This window comes from Camelus bactrianus, chromosome 7 (assembly GCF_048773025.1).
Source record: "Camelus bactrianus isolate YW-2024 breed Bactrian camel chromosome 7, ASM4877302v1, whole genome shotgun sequence".
Classification (NCBI taxonomy): Eukaryota; Metazoa; Chordata; class Mammalia; order Artiodactyla; family Camelidae; genus Camelus; species Camelus bactrianus.
In genome coordinates, this window is record NC_133545.1 from 42,007,355 (window position 1) to 42,034,272 (window position 26,918).

General features: G+C 41.2%; 1 protein-coding gene across 6 annotated transcripts in view; it reads right to left on the reverse strand.

Moving 5' to 3' along the window:
* CREB5 (cAMP responsive element binding protein 5) overlaps nt 1-26,918 on the reverse strand; it is a 386,139-nt gene that overhangs the window by 79,443 nt on the left and 279,778 nt on the right. For all 6 annotated transcript variants that reach the window (XM_074367300.1, XM_010971472.3, XM_045508120.2 and 3 more), the window contains 2 exons: nt 19,742-19,868; nt 14,422-14,532 (listed from right to left, as the gene is read on the reverse strand). In XM_074367300.1, coding sequence (XP_074223401.1) covers nt 14,422-14,532; nt 19,742-19,868 — 238 coding nt within the window. The remainder of the gene's footprint in view (nt 1-14,421; nt 14,533-19,741; nt 19,869-26,918) is intronic.

A 26,918-nucleotide genomic window follows, 5' to 3' on the forward strand; every position in this document is an offset into this window, starting at 1 on the left:
TTCCCTAAACTAATCCATGCTAACACCATTTAGAAGGGAGACTATTCCGTGTAAGTTGGCACAGCCGAATAAGCTGCCCATTGTATAAATGGCAGTCTTAGGAGAAAGACATTAATGAATATGCCAGTGGGGAGAGCCCTCGGCTTCTCAGTTGCTTGCTGGACCCTAACGCTGGAAGAAACTTGAATGTTTTTTTAACCAAGGTAATGAATTTAACTCTGCCTCCCTGTCTGAATCCTAACAGCTCTTCAAGACTCAGATCATAAGCAATAACTTCATGCAGGCTGAAGACTGGCCTGACCCTCCAATCTCCTAGACACCCAATAATCAGTCTCTCTTTTGAACTCAAAGACAGTTTTTTGGTAATTTTTTTACCGCCATATCTTGCTGAATATATATATATATATATAAGTTATTTAGAAGCTGGCACGGTGTCTCTTAAAAATCTGTAACTGTAGCATAAACAATAAATGCTTCTTGAGTAAATAAATACACACATACATTTTTTAAAAATTATTTTTTAAAGCTAACTTTTAAGGCTATTTCTTCTCCATCATCTCCAGGCTTCTGCTCACTCTGTTTATTCTCCCCGGAATAAGCCCTTCCTTCTCACCCTTCTGATCTGCTTAGACCAGGGCTGTTGGATAGAAATTTCTGCCGTGATGGAAATGTACCTCATCTGTGCTGTCCAAGATGGTAGTCACTGGCCACATGTGGCTATTTAGCACTCAAATAAATTGAGAACTGGAATTTTAAATTTTACTTTATTTTAATGAATTTAAAATTTAAATAGCCACATGTGGCTAGTGGCCACTGGGCTGGAGAGCACCGGAGCTTGACTCATCTGAGAAATCTTCCTGGAGACTCACTCTGGAGGTCTCGCGCCCTCACTGTGAAGATGGTTTTGGCACACACTTTGTACTTGACTTTATCATAACATTTATCACAATGTACTTAGTTGTCAATATATTTACCTGATTCTTCTATTGGACTGTAAGTTCCTATAGGCTTCAGTTATGTCTTTTTCACAGTTTTAGCCCCAAAGACCTAGTATAACACTGGCATTTTGGAGGGGCTCGATATTTTTTCAATGAAAGAATGAATAAATGAACTGATGGCTCAGTGGACTGGTAGTGACACTTCTTCATATATAATAAAGCTACAAAACAGATCTCTTGGAACCAAGTGAGCTGGGAACTAAGAGATTAATGGTAGTGATGTGACAAATTATCTTTGTCTAAGGAACATGCATGGCTCTTTAGCTTATCTTTCCTTACAAATGCAGGCCCTGTCTTCTGCATAAATGGAACTGAGGAACAACTCGCCCGTAGAGCTCCTGGTCATTAAGCCATGATTCTGTCCAGACTTGTGCTTTCAGAAAATTCCCAGGAGATAAAGTTCACTGCCGTGATGGAGTGAGATAAACATGCTTGTGCTGTGATCCCATGTTCTCACATACTCCATACGGGTCTACAGAACAGCTGGACTCATTCATCAGATTTGAAAATAATCAGGTCTTCACACTCTGTTATCACGGGTATGGTTGTTCCAAAGGGTATGTTGGCACAGAGCCTTCTTAACCATGTCCTAGAGATTCAACCACCTCCATCCAAGGGACCGGGGAGCTCTCCTTCACGAACATTTCTTCCAAACCCACTTGCAGAGCATAAGGAACGTTCTCATTCAAACCAACAATGGTCCTCGGTGTTTTGGAAAGAAATAAATGCCGAAACTTGGCATGGCTCTGTTCATATCATTTTAGGGTACACAGTTGAATCTCGTTGGCTAGACATATTCCAAATATTTGTATAATTTAAAGTAATTTGTACAGACGTAGTGAAAGTCTATTTTAGGCAATGGAATTTAATATACATTTCTTGGTGAGCCTTTCGTCTTTCACGTAATTCTAGCCCTAAGATTTTAACATTCAAATACTTAATGTTATAAAATGTTTTCATATTCATATGTTTGTGAACTAACAAACCATAAAACAATAACATGTGTTTGAAATTAGAAAATACGCTGCACTGAACTCGGCTTTCAAAACTAAGCTTTTAACTATTTAAAAACTTTTTTTAAAGTCATCTTTATTCTTACATATTTCAATTAATTGGTGAATTCAAAGCAACAGCTGTGTAACTCCCATGGGTTTCCATATCTAAGTCCCTATAAGAAGCAGAGTAATTTAGTGCATTAATCAAAACTAGGACTTGAATTCTAGAACTGAGTTAACCACAACTTTGCTGAATGATCAAAGGTAGGGCACTTAATCTCTCTTAGTCTCAGTTTTCTCTTCTATCAGACTATGAACTTTGTGTAAGTATGTTTTAAACATCATGAATTAAACCAATAAATGAAAGAGAAGTATCCTTTGAAGCAGGGAGGAAAAAAAAGAAAAAGAAAACATGAAGAGAAAGAGAGATTACTGCGTGTCAGGTACTGTGCCAAACGATTTCGCTGTATTACCTCATGTGATCCTAAAAAGTAACTCTGTTAAGTGAGGTCCTACCATTATTCCCATTTTATAGATGAGGAAATGAGGAACAGAGAGGTTAAGCAACCAGGTCAGGCAGCTAGGATTCGAAGCCAGGCAGTCTGATTCTAGGGTCTTTGTTCTCAACCAATGCTTCATTCTGCTTCTCAAAGAGAAAACAAAAACCAAAACTCCCCAAATGCATCTTATTCTTCATTCCAGCTGCGAGCTGTGGCTCCCATAAGAGGCTAGCCTGCTAGTCTGTGTGAAAGGTGGGAAAATGTTCTACATATCTTAAAATATGAGCGATCAGTCATCATTCACATTACTGGCAAAGACACAGAGACTTGGTATTTTCCAATTTAGCATTCACGGTTTCAAGTATTAAAAAAAATAACCCTCACATTCTCTGATCTACAGTAATTTGAACTTCTGCTGGGGTGCAGATTTAAACTGCATCTGCTACACAGCTCTGGGCAGAAATATGACAGTCAGTCTGGCCCTCCATCAAGGTCAGGACTGTAGTGTGTTTTTCTCTGCCATTTGCCCTGTGTGCCGGGATGCAACATGTTCCACACATGGGTATGGGGAGTCACAGCAATGCTCAGGAATGTCAGGGGTCTACTGCTTAAAAAAAGAGAAAAAAAAAAAAGGACACCTAGTGACTAGTTGATACTACTAATAAATATTTGCCAATTATTTGTCGCCACTTCCACCCCTACCAGAATCCAGCCACCATGCTGCTTTTAGCTTGCCAAAGCAGAGATCCAGCATGAAAGGCTCCAATTCCAGAGAGGGTTCAAATCCTCAGTTTGCCACTTGCTGGCTGAGTGATCTTGGGCACTCCTCTGTACACCAGTTAATTTGTCTGTAAAAACAGGGCTACCTACCTCACAGGGTAGCTGTGAGGATGGAATAAGAGAATACGTGTAAATGCCCAGTCTCAGGGCTTTATGTGCAGTTTCTCACTGAATCTTCACAACATGCAAATCACATGGTCACACGGCTTATGATTAGCACTCAATGCGTGTTGGATATTGTTATATAATTAGTTACTCATATTCATTCATTTGACAAGGAGCCGTTCTATGCTAGCTACGTGCTGGGTAGTCTCTCCCCTGCGGGAGCCCAGGAACTAGCAAGGAGGTTACAGTCTGGTTAACATAAGACTCACTCAACCTTAAAATAATACACCATTAACATCACCCCATGGGAATTAAGCTATTTTATATTTTCAGATTAACTTTCTGGCTTGAGAATGGATTCAGAGACATTTGGCCATCCAGTAATAATGATAAAGTTCCATCAATATAAATCCATATACTTATATTGTGGCTGGTGGAATAAAAAATGGTCAGAGGCTGATCTCTCCTAAATGGGGTAAGAGCAGGATCCACATAATCCTGCCTCAGGTGAATGTGAAAGACACGAATATATCTTCAGTTTATTTAAGATACTTGGGTCTATATTCAAATAAACAAAGGTTTGGTTAGATAAACACAGAAAATGTGGAAGAGCCACATTTATATTACTAGGAAAGCCAACATTTTTGCAATAAATAAGTTGAATAACTGTAAAAATCAGAAAACTGAAGCTTTTTTCCCAAACCCTCAAAACACTGTGCTTCCAAGGAAAAGTGCCATGTAAACAAAATAAAACCAAACAAACAAAAAAAATGACTAAGTATATTTTAAGACACGCACTGAGTTTTAGAAACAAAACTATAATTAGCAAAGTAAGGTAGTAAAGCCAGCTAATTACTAAGAATATTTGAAAACTGCAGTAGAGGGAGGGCGACCTGCTTTATCATTTGTTCCCTGGATTCCAATACTTACCCCAGTGAAGAAAAATTGTCCTAAAGCACAGAAATGTATCAAAAAAGAAAATTGGCTGGCCAACATCTAGAAAAAGAAGTGCAACATTGCCCACAGTGTAACAAATGCAGACAGAAACTGGCCAGGATTTCATTTAAAAATGAGAATGTTGACTGTCTCTAAAAATGCTATATGATGTATCCTCCTATATTTCAGGAGGGAATAAAAATTAGTATGAATTTCAAGACATTTGGGAGGATATATACCAAGTCTTTAAAATACTTATTCCCTTTGATGTGGTAATCCTAATTCTGGGAATCTATCTTAAGGAAATAATCAAAGATGTAATTAAATAATTTCAGATCAGCTTTTTGTTTGATTTATTTTTATAATCAAAAGGTTATTTCTAGTAGAGAAAATACCCAGGAATAGAAATAAAGGAAGTTAAAATTTTTATGTGAGATCCACAGGATAAATTATACAGTCATTAAAATGTTTTCAGAAGGTACTTAGCGACATGGGAAAATGCTCGTAATACCATGTGAAATTTTTCAAAAGCAGGATATAAACTGTATATTCAGTATGAACCTCATTGTGATATATTATATGCAGGAACAGGGAAAAAAGACAAATAATATTTTCATTTTAACATATCCTTGAAAGTTTGCCACCATATATTAATTTTTGACCAAAACTACATTGAAATCTGTGAATTTATGTATTTTTTGAAAAGTGCATGAGGAGATTTCCACACTAAAGTACCAAAGCACCTTGATACAAGGCCATCTCCCCTTCACGTGGTGCCTCGCCACAAGCCCAGAGGCCTCAAGCACAGCTTCTCTGCAGAGCTGCACTTGGCTGTGTCTGGCAGGGCCCCCAGATACTGACGCAGGGATTTGGGAAATTGTGGGAAGGATTCTCACCTGCTCAAATATCTCTCTCCCACCCATTTGTTATGGGTCCTGAAACTCTACCACTGGTGAATCAATCATCTAAGTTAAGTCCAACCTTATCCCTGGAACTTAAAAAAAAAAAAAAAGCCCAAAGTGTGGGGCAGCATATTCAGTCACTGTAACATCTCCATCTAAATTAGTTTATCAGACTTTCCTTCCTTCGTTCTACCAACAAATATTTACTGGCACCTAGAACGTGCAGGAAAGATGCCAACCCTGGGATATGGCATCAAATCGGCCTCTTGCTCTCAAGGGGTTCCCAGGCTGGCAGTGTGGCAGGTACACAGACAATGACAGGTAATAAAGCCTCTCCTAGGACGAGATAAACAAGGTGCCCATGGAGTCTGCCCAAGCAGAAGGCATGGCTCCTGTCCACCCGAGGAAGTTGAGAAGACTTCGCAGGAAATGTGCGTTTGAGCTAAATCTTGAACAAAAGGAGGAGTGGAGTTTGCAGAGGCAAAGGAAAAAGGACAGGAGAGGTAAGGAAGCCCGAGAGAGCCAGACGCTCTCAGAAGAATGCCAGGCTGCTGGGAGAGGCTTTCAGAGAGTGACTGTGGTGTGCAGAGCTGAGTGGAGTGGAGCAGGAGAGGCTGGGAGGGACACAGGGCTGGTACCCTGGAAACACGGGCATGTTCCCATGTGGAGATGCCAAAAGGGAGAAGGATGTTCCAGGAAAGGGTGCAAGTGAAACACTTGCCAACTCTGCAATTCTACCCACGTGCGCTCCTGCTCCCGCTTACACTTCAGCTGCTGGCTGTCTACTGAAATAAGGTTACGACTGCCTTGCCTCTCTGGTTGCACTTTTAATGTCTAGAATCCAAGGCCACAGTGGGACGAAATTCTCGTCCTCCTTAAACACCTCTTCTGACTGGTGACTGCAAATATCGTTTCAAAATAAAAATACTTGATGTATTTATTTTTATTTGGGGGACTTCCCCAACCTGAGAACTTAACGATTCATCTCACTCATAACCAAGACAAATACAACAACCGTATAGTACCCTAGCACACCTAGATTTTCAAACTAACAGGGGATAGAAAGACCATTTTAAAGCATACCAACAGGAAAAATATATTCATTGTTAGTTTGGGATGTGAAGATTGGATTCTCCCTTTTATTTTTTTAACAAAAGAAAAACCCTAAACCTTTAGGAAAACTTGGCCTCCTCTATCTGCCCCAGTGCCGTGTCTTCCATCCCCCTCGAGGCACAAGTTTTCTAACAGATCTTCTGTACTTCCTGCATAAAAAACCAAATCAAGGCAGAGCCACCACCCCAAAGTGAAAAGCAAACTTTCATTATTAGTCGTGCTGGCAAAAATCTTGGAAAGTGTAAGCTACACAAATTCCAAGAAAACGACCAAAATATATCTCTGCAAAGCAGAACTTCCTTGTAACAAGATTTGTAAAATTTCCTCCCCACCCCCCTGGCCCCCTAGGCTATTCTGACACAAGCTGAACTTATTTGCACGACGTTCCAAAGCAGACAGGGACACAAGCGCGCGCGCACGTACACAAACACACAAAGAAGACGTGCCTGAAGACTGTCTGAGAGGGGGTGTTCCGAACCAGATCGACCGTGTGCCGCGTCCTTGCCCAGATGCATCTAACTTCAGGCTTGGGAACATTAAACAAACACAAAAACAAGAGCCGGCAATGCGCGTGCTGGGCTGGGTAACAGAGGCAGCGAGCAAATATTGGGATTGTATTTCACCTGTTGCCATGGCTACCAAAACAGGGTGGATACTTGCAGAAAGAGAACGAAAGAACACTGGGAAGACAATGAGTCCTAGGAGACTGTCTGAATGTGTGTGCTTGGAGCTGCTGGTGAGGGTGGAGGGGGCAGAGCCAAGAAAAGAGAACCGATGGAAAAGGACATTTCAATACCGCTTTGTGTTGGGTGCTCAGAGAGCTCCATCACCACTCCACACCAGCATGAAGCACATCTCTGAAAGCCCAAGTGAGACCCATGCAGACCCAAAGAACACAGCAATGAGATGGGGAAGCTTACTTTTACTTGGTCGCTGGCAAAATCAAAGCAGTTTGTACCAAGTGCCAAGATATGAAATACACTCAGCGTGTCTCCACGCTCTGGGTAATCAATAAGAATAGCTTAGTGGTCTCATGTCGAGACCCCCCCCCCCTCCAAGTCTCAGGAAGAATTACAGAAAACTGGGCCATGCCTTTGGGCATCCTGATTAATTTCAATTCTCATTTGACATGAAAGGAAAAGGCTGATTGACCCTCTTTCCCTGCAAGGTTCTTTATTTACCTCACTAAACAAACTGCAGAAAACACTTCAGGAAACACCCCCTTAGAAAGTTCACTATCAGAGCAACCAGCAGATGGCTTTCTCTGTCCATTCACAACTGGCACATGGAGAGCGAAGAACTATGAACTTGAAAACCTGGAATGTGGGTTCCAATTTTCCTTCTTCTCCTAATCATCTCTGTGACCTTAGATCAGTTGTTAAATTGAACTTCAGACCTTTGTTTCTCAAAGAAAAGAATTTTGCTAAAATAATCCCTGAGGCTCCTTTCTGGCTTTGGAATGTGGTGATTCATAAGCAATTGATAATCTCTCAAATTCTCACTTTCAAAACAAATACAATCAAACATATAATCCCATGTATTTGGGATTCTGATCCATACATGGAATGTAAATCCTATAGGAATTTATTTTGTTCTGTAGACAGAAAGATAATTAAAAAGTTGCTTGCTCTTATCAATGATCTAATCTAATCATTTACACTTTACCCCAAAAAAGGACATGATACATTCCTAAACTGAACTTCCTACAGTTTAAATGGGCAAAGTGGCAGTGGTGTGTAAAAGGTTATACTTCCAGCCGACAGAAAGGAGCTGGGGCTTCTATTAGCTCTTAGAGACGTGTTGTTGCTTTCAGTTCTTTAATGCAGCACTTGTCTTGGACAGACGGAAATAGGGATCAGCCTTCTCTCCAGGGTTTAGATGATGAGGACTGGAGAAGCGAACAGGTGGCTGGGCCGAGCTATTAATCTGAGCCTTGTCTTACTTTATACCACTTGAGTTTTACTCTTCTATAAACTTGCTTTTATTCAGAATAAGTTATCATGGGGATGCCAGAGTCCGCATGATATAGTAGAAATGGCAAAAATTCAAAGAAGACTTGGGCTCAAGGCCTGGTTATGCCACTGGATGATGCTGGAAGAGCCACTTAGAACCACTCTATGTCTATAAAATGAGGATGGTAATATTTCTCTGTTGACCTTATAGGATTGCTGTGAGCCTCTGACGAGACAGTGTATACGGAAGAACTTTGCAATTTGGAAAGTGCTCTACTAATATAAACTCATGGGATGATCATTCCCACTGCTGGCAAAAACATTCTTGTTTGGGGCCAGGACCGAGGGTCCAATGTCTGGATTCACATCCCAGTACCATCGTTTACCAGCTTGTATGTTCTTCACAAGTTACTTGCATTCTCAGTTTATTCACTTATAAAATGAGATTAAGAATAGTATCTCCCTCAATGGACTGTTCTGAGAATTAAATAAGATAATATATTGCAAGATGCTTAACATAATTTCTGTCATATACACAGGCGATTAATTAATGTTAACAATTGCTAGTTTCTACCATAGTGTTTTAAGAAGGCAAATTGTCCTTAAAATGCAATCCATTACACATATGAGTGAGAGCTCAGATTTTTGTTGTTGATGTTGTCATGGACTCTTACATAATTCCTATTCATCTTTGTATTGGACAGTGGCTTTTCACAGCAGTGAGGGAGCAGGATTCTGAAAAGCGTGGTCACCTTGATTCAGCCCATCATCATGTTTTGATCACTGGTTACAGGGACATATGGCTGCTGGGACAATTCGAAAGTTAACGAGAGTGTCTTTCAAGTCAACAGCATTTCCTGCCTTGCCACAAATCTCCTGAGAAGCAGACAGCCTATTTAGTCACTGCGTTTTTATTCCTGGACATTTAGGAAGTAAAGCTGGGGATGATTAAAGCAAACAGGCAAATCGAAGAACTGCCTTTCTCAAGTGTGCCAGAGAGATGTTACCTGGAGACTGTCTTTTCATGTGTATAAACTTTCCAGGCAACTCCATATGCAGCCAGGCTTCTCTGTGATTTATCTGTTGGACAGTGGGTGGCCAAGGGGCACCATAGGCAAACAGTTATCCAGCTCGATAATTAGGGAGGGGAAAGGCAAACACAAACACACCCAGGTTGACACTCAAAACAAAGTGGAGATTTAACCATAGATTGCTCACTATGCCACCCCAATTCTTGTCTGCCAATCTGCCAGGAGGAACCCATGAGCCAAGAAAAGAAGCACTGTTAGTAATTTGTCAGCACAGCTGATGGAAAAAGCACAATTCTGGGTGGAAATGTTAAGGACTGAGTTGGGACCCAGCTTTGTGTTTAAATGATGGCTTGACCTCCCTAAGTCTTTGCCAGGCAGCCATGTCCTCACTTGTGAAGTGAGGGATTTGGGCAAGGTCTTCAGTAAGTGCTGTTCATCTCTAAAAGGCCTTGACTCCCCAGTCATGTTGGTTTCTTTCATTCATTCACTGCACATATTTATGTATTCATTCAATAAACTGCAAACCTAAATGTGGATGAAGTATTGACAGTTGGTGGCCAAAATACAGCACAATCAGTCCGTCACAATGGAAGGAACAGCATTTGGTATTGATTGCTCTCAATTCCTAGGAGGGCAATGATATTCTAAGTTCTGTTTTCTAGGGAACAGACATACTGCTTTCCTCTCAAGGAAAAAAATATGACGGATATTGTTTCTACATATCTTTCAAATAAATCAAATGCAGTCAGCTACTCTTTACAAGCTGAATACTTAGCTGAGCATTTAACAAATGTCATCCTCTCCTTCTTAGGCCCACCCTCACCCCCTACTCACTCCATCCCACCCTCATGTCCAGGGCTAGGGTTTGGTTCTCTCTCATAATTTTAATTCAACTCAGCTCAGTTAAATTCAGTTCTTATTCATGGGGCCTTTCTCAGTACATGAAGCTTACACAATGCAAGGATTATTTCCAATCAATCAAGTAGAGGAAACACATGTAAAACAAGAAAAGTCAAGATTAAAATGTGTTTAAATAAGAGACAGTGAAGCTGGACCAGTCAGTGAAGCCACAGAAGTCTGGTTAAAACAAGAGGTTAACTTCCACAATAACCAACCACTCCACACTTTTCCAGGTTATCCGGAGGTCTAAACTATCCTTGCCATCCTTGTCTCTCATTACTATGTAAATAAATTAACCTAAAAAGAATTTGATTTAATCTGACAGTTACTGATACCCAGAAACTGTTTATTTTTATCTAAACAATCAATATGGTGATGAAAAAGCTTTATCGTTAGAGACTGAGACTTTAGCTTTTGCTAAGGGATGTGTCGTTTGGGCCAGTTTTTTAACCTCTTGGAGCCTCAGTCGCCTCAGCTGTAAAATGGGGACAAGAGCCCTGTCATGGGGCGGTCCTGAGGATGAAATCAGGTCACAGACATAAACACCTTCTCCAAGGTATCAATACTTCCTAGGCTTCACTATCTCTTTCCAAACTGAAGGTGAAATCTGGGCAGAGTGGCCAGAGCCCTCAGTGAATGGTTGTTCATACGCCTTCCTTCATCTTAGTCAATTTCAATATGGTAGTCATCACCTCATCATTAATGAGACTCAACACAGGTATAGAGACAAGTTCTCCCCACCCCTTATTTAGAGTCCAACCCTATTATCAACTTCTTTAAAAAAAAGAAAAGAAAAGAAAAGAAAAAAAGAAAACCTTTTTCAAATTAGAATTGGTCTACTTCTCACAAATAGAAATGAACACAAATCTACGTAACCCTGAGAGCCCCACACCCACGTCACTGCAGAATCACGCACATCCAGCAGAGGCTGGAAACATGCCCCAGTCTGGTTTGCATTTCCCCTACCTGTTCTGTCTCCTTCTTCCTCCCCTTTTTCATTTCTCTCTGCTCATCCCTCGTCTCCTCCCTTTCCCCTCTGAGTGTTAAAAATGTCCACAGCTATCCAGCGAACATCCCCTTCTAGCAGATCCTGTTTTTATGGAAGACACCCACCGATCCCAGGAACCTGGGAGGAAGAGCCTGTCATTCTGGGTGGGTGGAAAGACAGGAGGCTCTCACAGCTCTGAGTCTGTGCTCCGACCCCCAAACGATTTCCAGTACTCACGTATTCACTTGCATAATTATGAAGCCACATGTTTGTTGGCTTAATTCTTCAGAAAAAGGTCCATAAAACTAAATTATTATCTGCCAGAATTATGACAAAATCATCTTGGACAAATGTGACTACAGTTCACTGAAGTGCACTGCTTGATACTAATATACATTAAATCAAAAGAAAAACACACATGATTCTTGATTTAGGATGTCCCAGATTAATGTACCATAGAGCTTTCTGGGAGCACCTATTTGGCTCTTTCCCACAACAGAAATGACCCGTTTGGGGCAAGGAAAATGGATGTGTTCTACGGAACAACTACTTGTTAGACAGCTTCTAATCAAGTCATAGGTACATTTAAAGCAATCCTGCCTTCAGCTTTTGTCCACCTCCAGGACCTCTGAGTTTCAGCAGAGATTCAGGATGATGGCTTTTGTCAGTGGCCAAGAGGGAGAGTAAAATGGATACTCTGACACCGCTGTTCCCAGGAGAATAGGTCTGCAGTGTTGTGGGGTGGGCGACCCGTCCCTGGCAGCTCTCTGGTTTCTCCCGGGCTCTGAGAACACACCCCACCGGGTGCCTTCATCACAATAGCCCATGTGTGACCTTTGGAATAGTCCTTGAGCACAGTGAAACAAGAGTCTTAGTTGAAATCTGGAATCCATTCCAGTCTCACACAGGAAGAAAATTAGGCAGAGAACAACAAAGCTCGTAGTTCTGAGAAACCTGGGGAGGCTCTGGCTTACATTAAAATCATGAAAGATTTTTTTTTTCCTTCACTACTTTGGATTTTATAAAAGCTCTTCCTCTAAGCAACCCAAAGCAGCTAGAAAATATTGTACGGTTAGTAGATGGCAATAACGCGTTTCTCCAAGTGAATAAAGCAAGCAGAAATAAGAACAGAGATGCTGAGTAATATATTGAAAGTCATTTACTTAACACTTTTCCAAGCTACTAGGTAAACACTATTCTTCCAAAATGTAAGTGGCCAATATTAGCATTTTTCCCCTTTGGGTTAATAATAATCCAAATTTGTATTGGCAATAATGGGTTTGGGGTGGGAGCCTGGAGCAGAGAGGAGAGCTGTGCTCCTTAAACCCCAGCTCCACGATACAGTCCATTTGCTGAGACATCACAGAGCTGGAAAGAGTCATTCACTTAGAACATGAATCAGCAGAGGAGGCTGCTTGCTCAAAATCCAACTCGACAAACATTTGTGGGGTAACACTATTTTTATAAGAACAGATCCAATTCCCTTTTGTCTCCTGCTGATATGATTCCCTATTAATCCACCATATCACACGTTTTTATTTCATACATATAAATAAGTATAAACCTGTCCTCCCTCTGGAAACATTTTCCTTCTTTGCCAGCAAGAAGGGTCGGACACTTCTGAGTCAAGTGGTAGCATAAAACCCAGTGAAACTCAATTGGCAGGGAAATTTGGTTTAAAATTGTGTTTTAGAATCCACCTAAAGTTTGTCTGCGAGGTTCCTCAGGAGGGACACAGACCCTGAACCAAACAAGACGATTCAGAAATAATCCAGCGAGGGGAACAGCATCTGATGCTCAGACCCAGGACACTTATTCATACACACGAATAACTTAATTTTGTTTTTTTCTTAAGTACCTTCACAGCTCATTTTTTATTTTCCTTTAAAAAAATGTAAATGGCATTACTCTGGTCTCCAAAAGGGATGCCAATTTGGACTTTACTCTGCCAGCAAGTATTTAGTTTGGCTCAGCCGGGCTTGAGTTGAAAAAATATTTGCCGACTCCAGAAAGATTTAACGAGCTTTGCTGAAGATGCTGGTGCCAGTTGGCATGTCACAGGGACTGTGGCACAGCAGAGAGAACTCTCCCGACCACAGATTTTATTTGCCCAAGGTAGCCAACACTGGGAGTTCAGTTGCTTCCTGGGGTTAAGAAGCTGCAAGTCAAATCAGTGAAATTTCCAAGAGAAAGTGACCAAAGCAGGAGGCAAAAACAAAAAACAAACAAACAAATAAACAAAAACCTTGCTGCCATTGAAAGCGAAGTCCCTGGGTTTTGATGGCTAATTTTCACAGATGTCAGTAACCTCCTTATACCAGCCATCAGACATGGTCCCTAATGCTGTCAGTCAGCAGACCAGATAAATCTCCAACTTCTAGCAGAAGCTATCCCTATCCGATATCAGATGCTAAAAACTCTGCTGCAGTGTATTTTGTTGTCATCTAATACCTTACTAACTGTGGTGTCAGAATTTATACAAAAACTGAATGACTTACTTCAAGTAACGCCACTAAATATAACCAGCAAGTTTACTTTATACTGCCAAGACCAACATGCATTGCTTTCATTAACATTTAGTAGAATATAAATGCATGTATCTATCACTCTGATTGAAAAGACTGACTTTACTGCACATCAGGCTCATATGTTAACAGTCACTGAAGGTTGTCACCTGAAATTGGGCATTTCAGTATGAGCTGCGGTTACCCCGCAAGAAAACAAGGCTCTGGTCCTTTCAAATGAATGTCACATTTGACGACTACAACAAAAAATGAAAAATGTTTTCATAATGGTGTGTGCTTCAAAATCACGTCTGTTTTGGTGGATTTGGGGACAGGAAGAGTGACACTGGAACTGTGACCACCTTGAAGGAGAGAAATACTGGATTGTTTTTATTAATTTCACCTTCTGAGCAAATATATACATCCTTAGGTGTCCTCCGCCTCCACTCCTATGGAGCTCCCCAAATTGCTAAATGTCCCTTTCACTGAGGCCACATGCTGATCCAATACTTGTCACATGAGCATTTGATGCCAAGGTTAGTAACAAATATCCTCAAAGAGACAGCCACACTCTGCACTGCCTTTTCACAGAGAGACCTATTCACTGAAACAAAGACGGAGCCATCTACCTGCCTTAACCGAAGTGTGGAAGTCAGAGCAGAAATCAAAAGAAAAGAGCCATGGAATAACAAAAGGATGATGATAACTGTTATTTACCATTTTGGCTTCTGAATGCATTGGCTGGACTTGGGGAGAAGCACAGGGGTTGCTGAGATTTGGACCTTGCATTCCCAGGAGGTTGGAGTTCACTGACATTTGTCTCTCCATCTAAGAGAAAGGAAAGTAACAGAATCAGACGTCTGAGAAAGGCAGCCTAGGTCACAGGCAGACCTGCATTTCTCTTTCAAACGGATAGTTTAGAACTTCTGTGAATAACTCCGGGGAAAGCTTATGGTGATGGATAAGCCACGTACTCCTGAGCCTTGAACTCAAGCACATCAAACAATCATCCAAAGCTGTGCCTTCCATTGGATACGCTGGACGTCAAAGAGAACTACATTTGTATGGTAGATCATGTCCAAACAAAAGTATGGAATACTTCCACTTTTGCAAACACTCCAACTACACTAATCATGCATATTTTTATAGCTATAAAATATAACATATGCATAGAAAAACACTGGAAGGATACAAAATATACCAAATGGTTGTCTATGGCTTTTTTTCCCTCCTCCCCAAATTTTATACAGAAATGTGAATCATCTTAGCAGTAAGAAAAAATTAATTTTAAAAGCAACCCTCTTAAATATGATGTGTCTTCTTGCCGCTCCAACACATAACCACAGTCAGAAGAATCCAACATAGATATCTGACCTGCAGCTCCTAACACGTCTTTTCCCTGTTAACCCTGTCAGGACCACACAGCAGCAGTTTTAGGTCTCACCGCAGGGCTAGGCGAAGAAAGCAGTGAGGGTATTGTTAGACATATGTCCAGGCTCCCACAGTGTCCTGCTGGCTTGTCTATTGTAGAGAATTAACATTCAAATACCTGAACTGAGTTCTGGCATTTTTTTAATCTCCAGGGTGTCCTTGTTAAAAAGTAAATATAGCAAAATCTCTATAACAGTCAGGGAAGGGTGTTTCTGATTAATATTTTGTTTGGGAGAAAAATCAGTATTTTTCAAAGAACTAGAATAATGCAAGTATACTAAATACTGAAATCACACTGAAAATAATTAGACTTTCCTCAAGGGGGAAGCAGTTTCTTCAATGCAAAAGTTTTTCCATTTGCCAAAGGATGGAAATGAAAACAATGGTCGGAAATTTTAGGGAACCAGGATTCTGTTCAAAGTTAGCTTAGGTAGTCTTGGAAAATACAGAGTTCCTTATCCCTGGAGCTCCTCAAAGAGCAGAGGATGGAAAACTCACAGACAAGAGTAGAGAGTAAGAGTTGAACTAAATGACCCTTTAAGGCCCCGTCCATTTCTGAGACTCTGTCACTGCAATTCCTGTTGTGTTCACGCCAAGGGCCAGGGTATCAGCATGACACTGATGTGTGGATTAGCAGAAGCGCCTGCTAAAAGCCTTCTCATGAATGATTGGGGCACACTCCCTGTCACAGCAAAGCACTGTTAGCCTTACCTTGGCCTGAGTTAGCTTATCGGTTGTCTAGTAATGTATGGGTATGTGAAACTATTTCAAAATGAGCTATTTAATGAAGGAGAACTTTCTAGAGCACTCTACCAAAACCTTTTGCCACTCCAATTCAGCAAAATAAAATATAGTTGTCCCTTGGTATCTGCTGGGGCTTGGTTCCAGGATCCCCCTCCGATACCAAAATCCAAGGATGCTCAAGTTCCTTGTATAAAAAAGGCTTAATATTTGCGTAAAATTTACACACATCCTCCCACATACTTTAAATCATCTCTAGATTACTTGTAATATCTAGTAAATACAATGTAAATACTATGAACATAGTTGCAGCACTCGGCAAATTCAAGCGATACTTTTTGGAACTTTCTGGAATTAAAAAAAAAAATCTTTTCAATCCATGGTTGTTGAATGCACAGATGCAGACTCCACAGGTGCAGGGAGCTGACTGTATTCACTATCATATCCCCTGATTCTCCAGGCAGTCTAGGTACTCTAATTTTTTCAATGATCTTTTTAAAACATGGTAAAATAAACATAATACAAAATTTACCATTTTAACTCTATTTAAGTGTACAGTTCAGGGCCATTAAGTACATTTGTGTACTCTAAATGTTAAGTCATGGAGATTTTTCTAAAAGAATGCTCTTTACTTATAACTCCCACTGCAAGAGGCTGGGGGACAGGAGAACTGGAAAAGCATTTGACCCTTTGTTCTAATTAGTGACCTTCCCCTACAGGGAAGTCAAGTCCAAATGAGCTTTTGCTTTCTCAAGGGGGATCACTCAGAAGTATACATTTTCCAAGTACACAGTGTTTTCCAAGCACTAGCTCTATAAAGCAGTGAGAGCAACCTGCCCGCTGCCTCTGGATCCAGAGTCAGGCATGTTCCCCACTTTTTGGATGAGTTACAGTCTATGACTATTTCTACCTTGTGACTCACAAATTCAACAGAATACTGAAGACAGGCGGATTTCTCTATCTTAAAAAATTGCATTTTTTTATCTAAATAATTATAGGGGTTTAGTTAGCAAGAGCCTCTTTAAAACAGCTATTTGGTGCTTTGTACTAATAAGGCTCTGCCCATGAGTGTGGCTTTAATGAGTGGACTAGAATTAAGAGGTCAGGTGGGAGTCGCTTTGCCGAATATAACATTTAACACTATAGGTAAGACCTCCAGATAACGGATATAATCCTTTCTTTGGAGCTTAAAACAAATTGGAAACCAGGAGCTAAAATGTCTGCATCTGCAGTTCACTGGGCTTTTGCAATGATAAATGGGTGCTCATATTTCCAAATTATTTCAGCAATTGACTTTCAAGATCGGAAATCACAACGCAGTGAACTCCTGGAAGGCAGCACCTGCCTTCTTTCTCACCACATCCCCAGCATCCAGGACAGAGCTTGGCCCATAGAAGGTGCTCAGTGAAAGTTTCAGAAATCAATGAATGAATGAACAAACTCATCACTGCTTTCAGACCTAGGGCTCTGTGACATATGTAGCCCGACAGCCTGCACTACAAACCAGTTAAGAATTTCACCCTCACTGACAGACATAAACTAATCTTTTATGCCAGGGGAGCCATGGCTTCTTAGGGCAAGAACTCTGTGCGAAGACCATGTGTGACATGCCAAAGTTACAGCCCCGGAGCTGGTGACCTGATAATAGGGAAGAAAAGGCCCAGATTTCTAGGGCCCGGAGCTCTCAGCATATGCTTTTAGAAAGCTTGTATTAATTTTCATTAGTTCCACAAGTGTCTCTCTAGATCACGGTTTCTCAACCTCGACACTCTTGACATTTTGGACCAAATAAACTCTGCTGTGGGGGCTGTCCTGTGCATTGCCGGATGTTTTGCAGCATCCCTGGCCTCTGCCCACTAGATGCCAGTAGCACTTCCCCCAAGTTGGGACAACCAGCAGTGTCCAGATCTTGCCCAATATCCCCTGGGGGACAAAACTGCCCCAAGTTGAGAATCATTGCTTTTAGATTGACATTATTTTCAAGGCAGCTCTGCATATCACCAGCCTGGGTCTGGGGACGCCTGTGGAGGTGGCATCCCTAACTTTTTATCTTTACCATGCATCTGCTCCTTTGCTTCTATTCAGAAGCATCAGCCAGAGGTCAGGTTATATGATGAAGTGATGTGGTGGAAACCAGCGCCAGGCACCTTTTCTCTAGGCCTTTTGAGCCCAAGTGTTCCACCTTTGCCCCCTGGGAATGATACACAGTTTAGTCAAATAAGCTAAAAAAAAGAAAAAGTCAGTGGTATTTTTCTGGAAAATGCATAGAATTTCTAAAGAAAACTATTTTGGATAAGAGAGATTTAGAGCCTAAATGAAGATGGCTTGTGGAGGAAGTCTTCACGCAATTAGTGGGGTTGAATAAAACCTGGGATAACGGCATTGGCAGTGCTGTTTTCTTTCATCTAAAGCTCTCCTGTCCTCCTGGCCCAATTTTGCAAAGACTCTTTCTTGCCTGAACTACCTGATACTTACAGTGGGCGGGTCCACTTCTCCACACGTGGGCCACCAAGCCCTGCTCCATCCCCCTGCTTTTGCTTGGATAAATGAGCAAATTGCTCCTCCTGGGAGGAGCCGAGCTGCTCAGTGTGAGGTGAGAGGTGCATTCTAGTCACAACTCTTTGTTTGCAAGCTGTGTGACATTAGACCACTCCCTTCGATGTCTGACTCTTCAGCTTTTCATCCATAAAATAAGTATGTTAGTAATGATGGTGATCATATTCCCACAGGTGTGAGAACAAATGAAATAGCAAATGCAGACAGTTCCTTAAAATGCTAAAATGCTCGGCAAAATGTTGTTGATATTGTTGTTGGAGGGTTTTAATTGAATTGTCCTATCACCTCTCAGGCGTTTGAGAACGCTTGTGGCCCCGTGAATCCTAACCCCAGCCGGGTGCACCAAAGCACATCGCCAGGAGGATGGAGAAGCACAGGGCGGGGGCCCCGTGGCAGGAGAGCAAGGCTGGTTCTGGAATAGTCAGCATCTGCCTTCCACATGATGCTGTTGTTTTCAGAGAGGGGCAGTATCACATCACATAGGCACGCAGACTCAGGTGTCAGACTACGTGGACTGAAATCCTGTTTCTGTCACTCACTAGCTCTTAGTGACTTAGTAACCTAACCATGTTCCTCAGCATCTTGTGCCTCTGTTCCCTCATCTGTAGAATGAGGGTAATAACAGCACACACCTCACGGGTCTGTCGTGAGGGTGAAAGGAGAGGATGTACATAGCATGCAGAGGTGGAGAGAATTCCTGGGTTCAAAACTCAAATGCTTGGCTTCCCAGCCAAGCAAGTTACCTGCCTTACTTTCTTCAATCAAAAAATGGGGGACAGTAATAGAACCTACCTGAGAGTGTTGTTTCCTGTGTGGACGAAGTGCTTGGGGAGTGACCGGCACATGGCCGGCTCTGAGAAAACGCTGCTAGTACCATTAATAGAACATGATATGCACGGATACGTGTTAGCACCGATTATGAACCATCGTTATCATTGCTATTATTATAAACATCACTCTGAGTCCTAGCTAGACCCCCACTGGCAATTTAAGGGCACTCTGTATGTAGCCTAAGCTATAGGCTTTGGAGTCGTCATAAAACCCTGTGTCTCTGAACAAATTCCATTCCCTAGGTATGACCAGCTCACTCGTCACCTGCAGGAAGATGGGACCACACCTCACTAGGGAAGCACTAAGGGATGAGGAAGCCAGCAAGATGCCTAGGGACGCACGACTAGGCACACAAAGCAAATGGGCACACAGTTTAACTCTCCAACCAGAAGCCACTCTTTTCCCCGTCTGCGGAGATCTTAGCTTTTTCTACACTCTTTCAAATGGGGCAAGCTCGGCAGACGTGAGAAGCACTTACTGGCATCAGGACAGCAGAGGATCCCGGCATTGTAGGGTTGGGTAGGGTCCCAGGCATGGAGGCTGGCATGGGCTGTCTCTGTCTGTTGTGAAGATGTAGCAGAGAAGATAGAGAGCCTGGGACAGGCCTGGGAACAAAGGAAAAAGCAAACATTATTCATGGTGTCTTGGGCAGGGGATTCACTGCCTGTTCCCCATGTCCAGAACCAGTGGGGCAACACCATTCCATGTGCCGCAGATCAGATCCTCTGATGGGAGCCACATAATTGAGGATATTAGGGAAATAATAACAAATAAAACACAAGCCTGGCTTCCTTTGCTGCTTCCTAGTTAATACATAAAATTCCACTTCATTTCCTGACCTCTGTTATCTAACTGATATTCAACAGACAACTAGCCAGTCAGTCAGCTACAACCCTTACATCTTATGAAACGGACCTGGTGGTGAAATCCTGTGTGTTTCCTCTGAAGTTTCTGCCCTCTGGAGGATCCTAGAGCCTGATAACTGTATACATTTGTTTTATCCACACTCTCCCACACCTCTGCCTGGAAGCCTGCCTGGCTTTCGCTCTGTCTGGATACACTTTCACTAACTGGATTTGCAGAGCCAACTTCATTCAAAATTTCCCAAGAGAAATCCATTTTGACTTTTTCAAAGTTCTCCATTGTAAATGGAAAAAAACCAAAGCCAGGTCACAAACCAAAGTAGCCAGATGGTGGTTCATGGCACTGCAGTGACACTTTCTTGGGGAGAGTCTGGAGCCCAGACCCCAATTACCAATCCCTCATTTCATAATAACTCGAGGTGTTAGGCTGCTTGACAGAAACTGATTTTGACCTGACCTGCAGGACTTGGGTAAGCATTCCTTGGGGGAGTACATAGTTTGAGCTTTTGCTTCAATTTGCCAGAAAATTCTTTTAAGGGCCTCAAATTGATTTAATGAGCCAGGGAATGTGAGGCTGAGGGAAAAAGGGAATTATTTGTGTTTATTAAAAATGGCAAACAAGTGACCTCCTTGGCTAGATTCTCAGTCTCCTGATGATCTTGCTCTGGGGAGCTGTATAAACGTCAAACCATTGAATTAAAGACTTAACAACAAATCAAACCAAACAAACAAATAAACAAACACCCTTGAAGACCTCTGAGTCGTCCACGTTAAAACATCTTATCCTGAATGCCATGATCAAAACTAGTGCTTTCCGAATTAATGAGCTTTCTAAAAAACATTTTTAAAAAAAATTTTCTCAGGCTAAGCGCTTGATAAGGACTGCAGAGAGATGCTCTCTGTAGGGCAATGCCTTCCTGTATTTCAGGGAAGAACAGGCCCCGTCCTGAGCCCCACGGGAGCAGCATGAAGAGCCTTTTCTTCGGAGCTCATCTACCTCCCATGGGTGACTCACGGAGAAGTGGGAGACTGAACGGTGGGGAGGAATGCCAAAATGTCCTTCCTGCACACAGCCGTTAATAGTTCCAAAGAAGAGCCAGTTTCCCATTCTTTTTGCCTGAAAGCTCCCTTGGAAATACAGCTAGCCATCATAGTCACATACATCTTAGAAGGCTTAGCCTTGGATTAGTCCTAGATTTATATGTTTAGGAAGTTGTATATGTGAAAATATAAAATAATATAAAACCTCTACACAGAGTTTACATAGATGTGCACAAATTACAACCAGGTCTATTAGTAAAACGTGTGTGTGAGTGGTTCCACAGACAGGCTATTATAAGAAGCTTGTAACAATGAAATGAGTGTTTTCAGAAAAGCAAAGGAAGTACTTAGGGCATTTCTTGACATGTACCCTTGGGACCTCTGGAGGATGGGTTAACAGTAAAGATTAGTAAGGCCTTTGAAGGACCTTGAACTTTTACAGTTCTAGGAAACTGCTGGTTTCAACTGCTCCAAAATTCTATAGTTGTAATGTCACTGGGTCTCAAAGTCTATCTCATTTAGAGGTGAAGAGCTTGAGGCAGAGAAGTATAGAATGCAGTTCAGTCAACAGACAACGTTTGTTTTCTATTGTCTAGTCTGAATGTTTTGTCTGGGACCTCTGCTGAAAAGAAAATAGCTGTATATCAGAGTATACCACGTGTAATCATGATAAGTTCCTCTAAGTACAAGATTAATAATCTGAACTCCCCGGTTCCCGGTTTCATGATGAGACCCTATCAATGGCTAATCAACCACCTATCCATTCATCTATAGATATCCAGAGAGGGAGAGAGACAAAGAGAGACAGAGAGACCTCTGTGCATACATGAATACATACAGACCCATCCATCCATCTATCCATCCATCCAGCCTTCTACCACATGCCTGCTCCCCTGGTCACTAGGGGTAATGCTTTCAGTAGAGACACTTAGGGACAAGCAGAAACTGTTATAGGGAAGACACTAAAAATATCTTATTATGTTGATGTGCAGTATCAATTCTATAAACAAGGGCAACACATTATCATCATTTACACTTTGTTTCTGACATATTAATAATAACCCTGGTTATCAGTTTTTACTGATGTGTTGTTTTTTTAAAAAGAAATCAATTAAACCACTTAATGGTGATACAAATGAAGACGCAAAAGTAATTAAATTTAAAACAAGTTTTCATTCTTCCCAAAACTATGAAAAACTCCCAGTTGTATAGAATAATTGGGGAATAGTATGTTTCATTTAATTCAATTGTTCTTATTAAGTCAGTTATTTCCACACCATGCATAGATCTCCTAGATTTTAAAATATCAAGTATTCCCCTCATTAATTAAGAAAGTCTTTCAGGGTACTGGGGTTCCCTTGGGATTATAATAATAATTACCTAATGATATCAAGCAGACCAATTAGCAATATATACTTGGAGGGGAAAATGGTTATTTGAAAACCTTGTATGTTTGAATACTGAGTAATTGTGAATTATTGTCTTACACAGATTCTGTAAATAATTTCCCCAGCCCCACCCACAAAACTGATAAGAGTTTTCTAGGCTTCTGGCTTGGGCTTTTAAAACTACAAAAACTGACAGAAAAACCTGTGTCTACCCATCACTAGATATACAAAGGACTAGAATGAGATAATTATGTGCTTGGCCCTAGAAATAATCATTTGTCCAGAATATCCAGATCACTGAAGCAAGAGTGGTACTGGAATAATTGCATTAATTGCCTAATATCCTTTGTGCATATAGAACTAATTCTTATTTAATACACTGCACTTGCATAAAACTTTTTATATTGCACTTACACATTGCTTCATATTCTTCTAGATATTTTCACCTTCATGTGACTTGAAATAATGCAATGTAGTAGGTAGGTCATATTACTCCCATTTCACTCAGGAGTAAGCTGAATTTCAGAAACATTTGAATTTGCCCAAGGTCATACGCATCATGAAAAGAAGGAGAACTTATACTCAACTTGCAATACAGGGCTTCCCCCATCACGCCTTGACGGCTCCTATAACTAAGTTTTTATTGATTTTTTTATACTAAAATAAATCCATGGTCCATTTCCTTTGATATTCACGCTGCTCCTTGGACTTTCCAATGAAGTAGTAAAATTCTGCGATACTGCTAACATGAGACGTCACTCATTCATGTGAAATTATGTTTTCTTCCTTTAGAAAAAAGCAAAAAAAACCAAAAACAAAAACAAAAAAGCTCCCCCCTCCAAAAGACTTCCCAAACAACACATCAGCTAGGCTCTGAAAATAAGATGGCAAATTGCAGTAAAGTTGTGAAAACAAAGACCCGACAGTCTTTCTCCAGTGCAGGCTTGTTGCCACGAGCTAATAATTCCAGACTTTGAGCAAGCCGAGCCTCCTTTTTAATAACCATGTGCCTCTAGGTAAAGTATTTCTACTAAAAATTATTGAGGCATGGAACAAGGTAAGATGTGTGAGCTCATGTTGGATTGTTCAATTACTAAACTGAGTCCCGTAGCATTAAGGGTTTTCCAACTTGACAGATTATTCCTCTTTATACACTTGTATAAACATACTGCTTACGGCTGAAATCTATGTAAGCTTTTCTTCCAATTAAAATGTCAGGAATGACAGACTATGTTTTTACTGTCCTTAACGGAATGATAGGTACCACAGCAAGAGATTTCATGTCCTCATTTCTCCCTCCAAAGGATGTTTTCCAGTCTGAAAAGGACTATGTCTGTTGGTCTTCCTTGCCCTGGACAAGCCCGGCCATCTGTAAGGAGCTACGGGCCCGTGCTTTTGTTTGGAAGCTCTCAGAAGGTCACTGCAGACTGCTTTTCTTTTCCAGGTCTCAAAAGATCCATGACCTCCCAGGATTGCTTATTAAATGGTAAAGACAAATAGATAAGCCAGGTATGTGGACAGGCAAAGGGAAGAGGCAAATAATGGAAAAAAAAAAAAGTTGGAAAACTGGAAGATCAATATTAGCATCAAAATCAGACCACAGATGTCTAAGAAATCTTGAGCAGATAAAAAAAATAACAACAAAATAACCTGGTGTTGGGGATGTGGGGACAGACTGAGAAAAAAGGTTCAAAGCAATAAAATGTCCGGGAACGGTGGGCAGGGAGCAGGAGGTGGAGATGCCATTTAGTTTCTGACTCCGGAGGAGAAACTGCCTTAACCTTTAGGCTCTCCATTTCATCATCTCTTTAATGAGTGGATAGGCCATCTGGAAATCCCTTGAAACTCTAAAAGTCAGATTCTAGGACTCAAACTGAAAATGAGATGTTCTTAATCTAGTAAGACTCTATGTTCCATTGTGAAAGAGTATCCTCTGCTGCTCACTGACGTGTCCACAACCCTTCATACCTGGCACAGAGTAGGCAGTCAGTGTCCATAGGAAATGAAATTGAATCAGGACAGCACCTAGTTATTAATGTCAAGACTATCTTTGAAATGTGAATAGATCCCAAATAGAAGGTACCCCTAAAAGTTGAGAAAAGTTGCTAAAAAATGGACCTGATACATTCCATGAGGCTACACTTCATCCTCATTTAAATATATCATGATTTCACACACAGGCTAGAGAAAGCTTATTGCCTGTCATCTCTTTATACACACACACACACACACACACACACACACACACACACACATATACTTAAATAGCATGATTTAATTTATTGGCTGCTTAATCCTGTTAAAAAAAGTTTTTTAAAAAGTTAAAGTTAAATTTTTTAAAAAAGCTATAATTAACTGCTAACGCTAGTGAATTTCTACCTTCCAGAAGGCATGAATCCAAAAGGAAATGTCCAACAGGTGATACGAGCCAGATATTTTACAGCCTTTCCTGTTTTGGTCTCGAACATTCTAAACATCAATGGGAAAACAATTCTCTAGAGTTTTTCAGTTTTATTCTTCTAGAGCACAGTTTTCTAGCGCCTGTTACTGAGCATGGTCTTCTAGCAGGTACACAATTAACTCACAGGTAGGTAACACTATGTCAGTATTTGGTATCTGCTGGGTGAGCTGGGCACAGAGTCCTCTGTAGATGGCAAGGTAACCTTCTTGACGGCCATGTTTACATTTGCTCATGAAAGGAAATATGTGCTTCTTTTGCACCTTCTTAAATGAAGCGTTGTGGCCTAACTCAGGAAATTAGTCTCTGTTGGGGATGGGGAGACTGAAGGGTTAAAGAAGGGAATACAAGACTCCTAAATCTTAAGAGAAGGCAGTTTGTAATGAGAAGTGCTTATTTACTCATTTTTCTCCTAAATGGAATTTTAAAATTCCTATTTTTGTTAAGAAAGCAAATTGCTAGGATAATCAAGTAGAATGTGAAATGAAAAGACGATCTAGTTAATTTCTTCCTACATGGTAAGTAGTGAAGGACATGGGCTCCTGGAGCTGGTCTGCCAACGTTGGAATCCCAGCTCCACTTATTAGCTGTGTAACCTTGGGCAGAGTTACTTGGCCTCTCTGTGCCTCAGTTTACTCACCCATAAAGTGGGATGATAAAGATATTTACCTCATGGCATTAAATGAGTCATCACATATTAAATATATTGAATATGCTTAATAAAATTAGTTGTGTTATTATTGCTACTGTGATTTGTTATTTGTTATTATCCTGAAACACTGACCCAGCAACAGAGTAATCACTATGCTTCAATCAACAAACTGTGGCTTAAGGCTGGGATCTTAAAGAACATCAATCCTTAGCTTTAATGAAAGAGCTTCAAACTAACAAGTACAAAAATGTTCAAAACTCCTTGCATATATAAGATACTTGTTTTAAAACCCATCAACTTTAGAACCCCAAACCTTCCTATGGAGGCAAATGGATTCCTCTCACTGACAATTTCACAGAATTGCAAAATGACTTCACGTTATTTCTCAGAAAGGATCCTTGAAAATATTTCCTCAAAATGGAACTGAACAGGTTCCCCAGAGATCAGTCCTCAGTATCTTGTTTTTCCTGAAAACAATGACAAAAATCCAACAGAAGCAATAACTGGGAAAACAAGAAAGCTATCTGGCCACATTCTGGAAAGACGTCATATTACTTGTATCTTTCTGAATGAGCTCATGCTCTGTACTAAGCCTTACGGCCAAGCTGCTGAAGTTGGATGGCAATTTCAGTATTTCCCCTTTTAACAAATGAGGAATTTGAGAAAAAGAAGAAGAAATAGTCTGGGGAAAGGCACCAAAATATCAGCAGAATTCAATGAAAATATGTTATTTTTCTCTTTCAAAGCTTCCTCAGGCTCAGGGGAGGACCTCTGATAAAGATCGAGAATCTCCCTGCAAGAATTGTCCTCACACCCCCGGTGACACAGACATCTGGGTGTCCAGGAAGAGAATTTTGCCTCAGTATCTGTATCCTAGTGTCTGCCCAACCCCTAGCCCCTATCCTGTCCTGAAAAGCTAGGAAAACAGCCAGTGCAAAACAGTAAATGCTCCTCCAGCTCATCAGAAATCCCTGTAAGCCCACATCCTTGTGATAGAACTCAGCGTGGCTCCGTGGCCTCGCACCACCTGGCCCCCGACTGCCTCCCCAGCTCACGGCCCTGGGCTCACACACTCACCGTAATGACTTTCTCCAGTTCTGTGAAAGCGCCGTCTTCCTTCCTGCCACAGACCCTTGACATAAGGAATCCTACAAGCTTCCCTGGGCAGTCATACTGGGTTGGGGCCTTTTTTGGCGTGCTCTCAGCGCACCCTGCACTTTTCCCTAGTAACGTTTATCACCATTTATTCAATC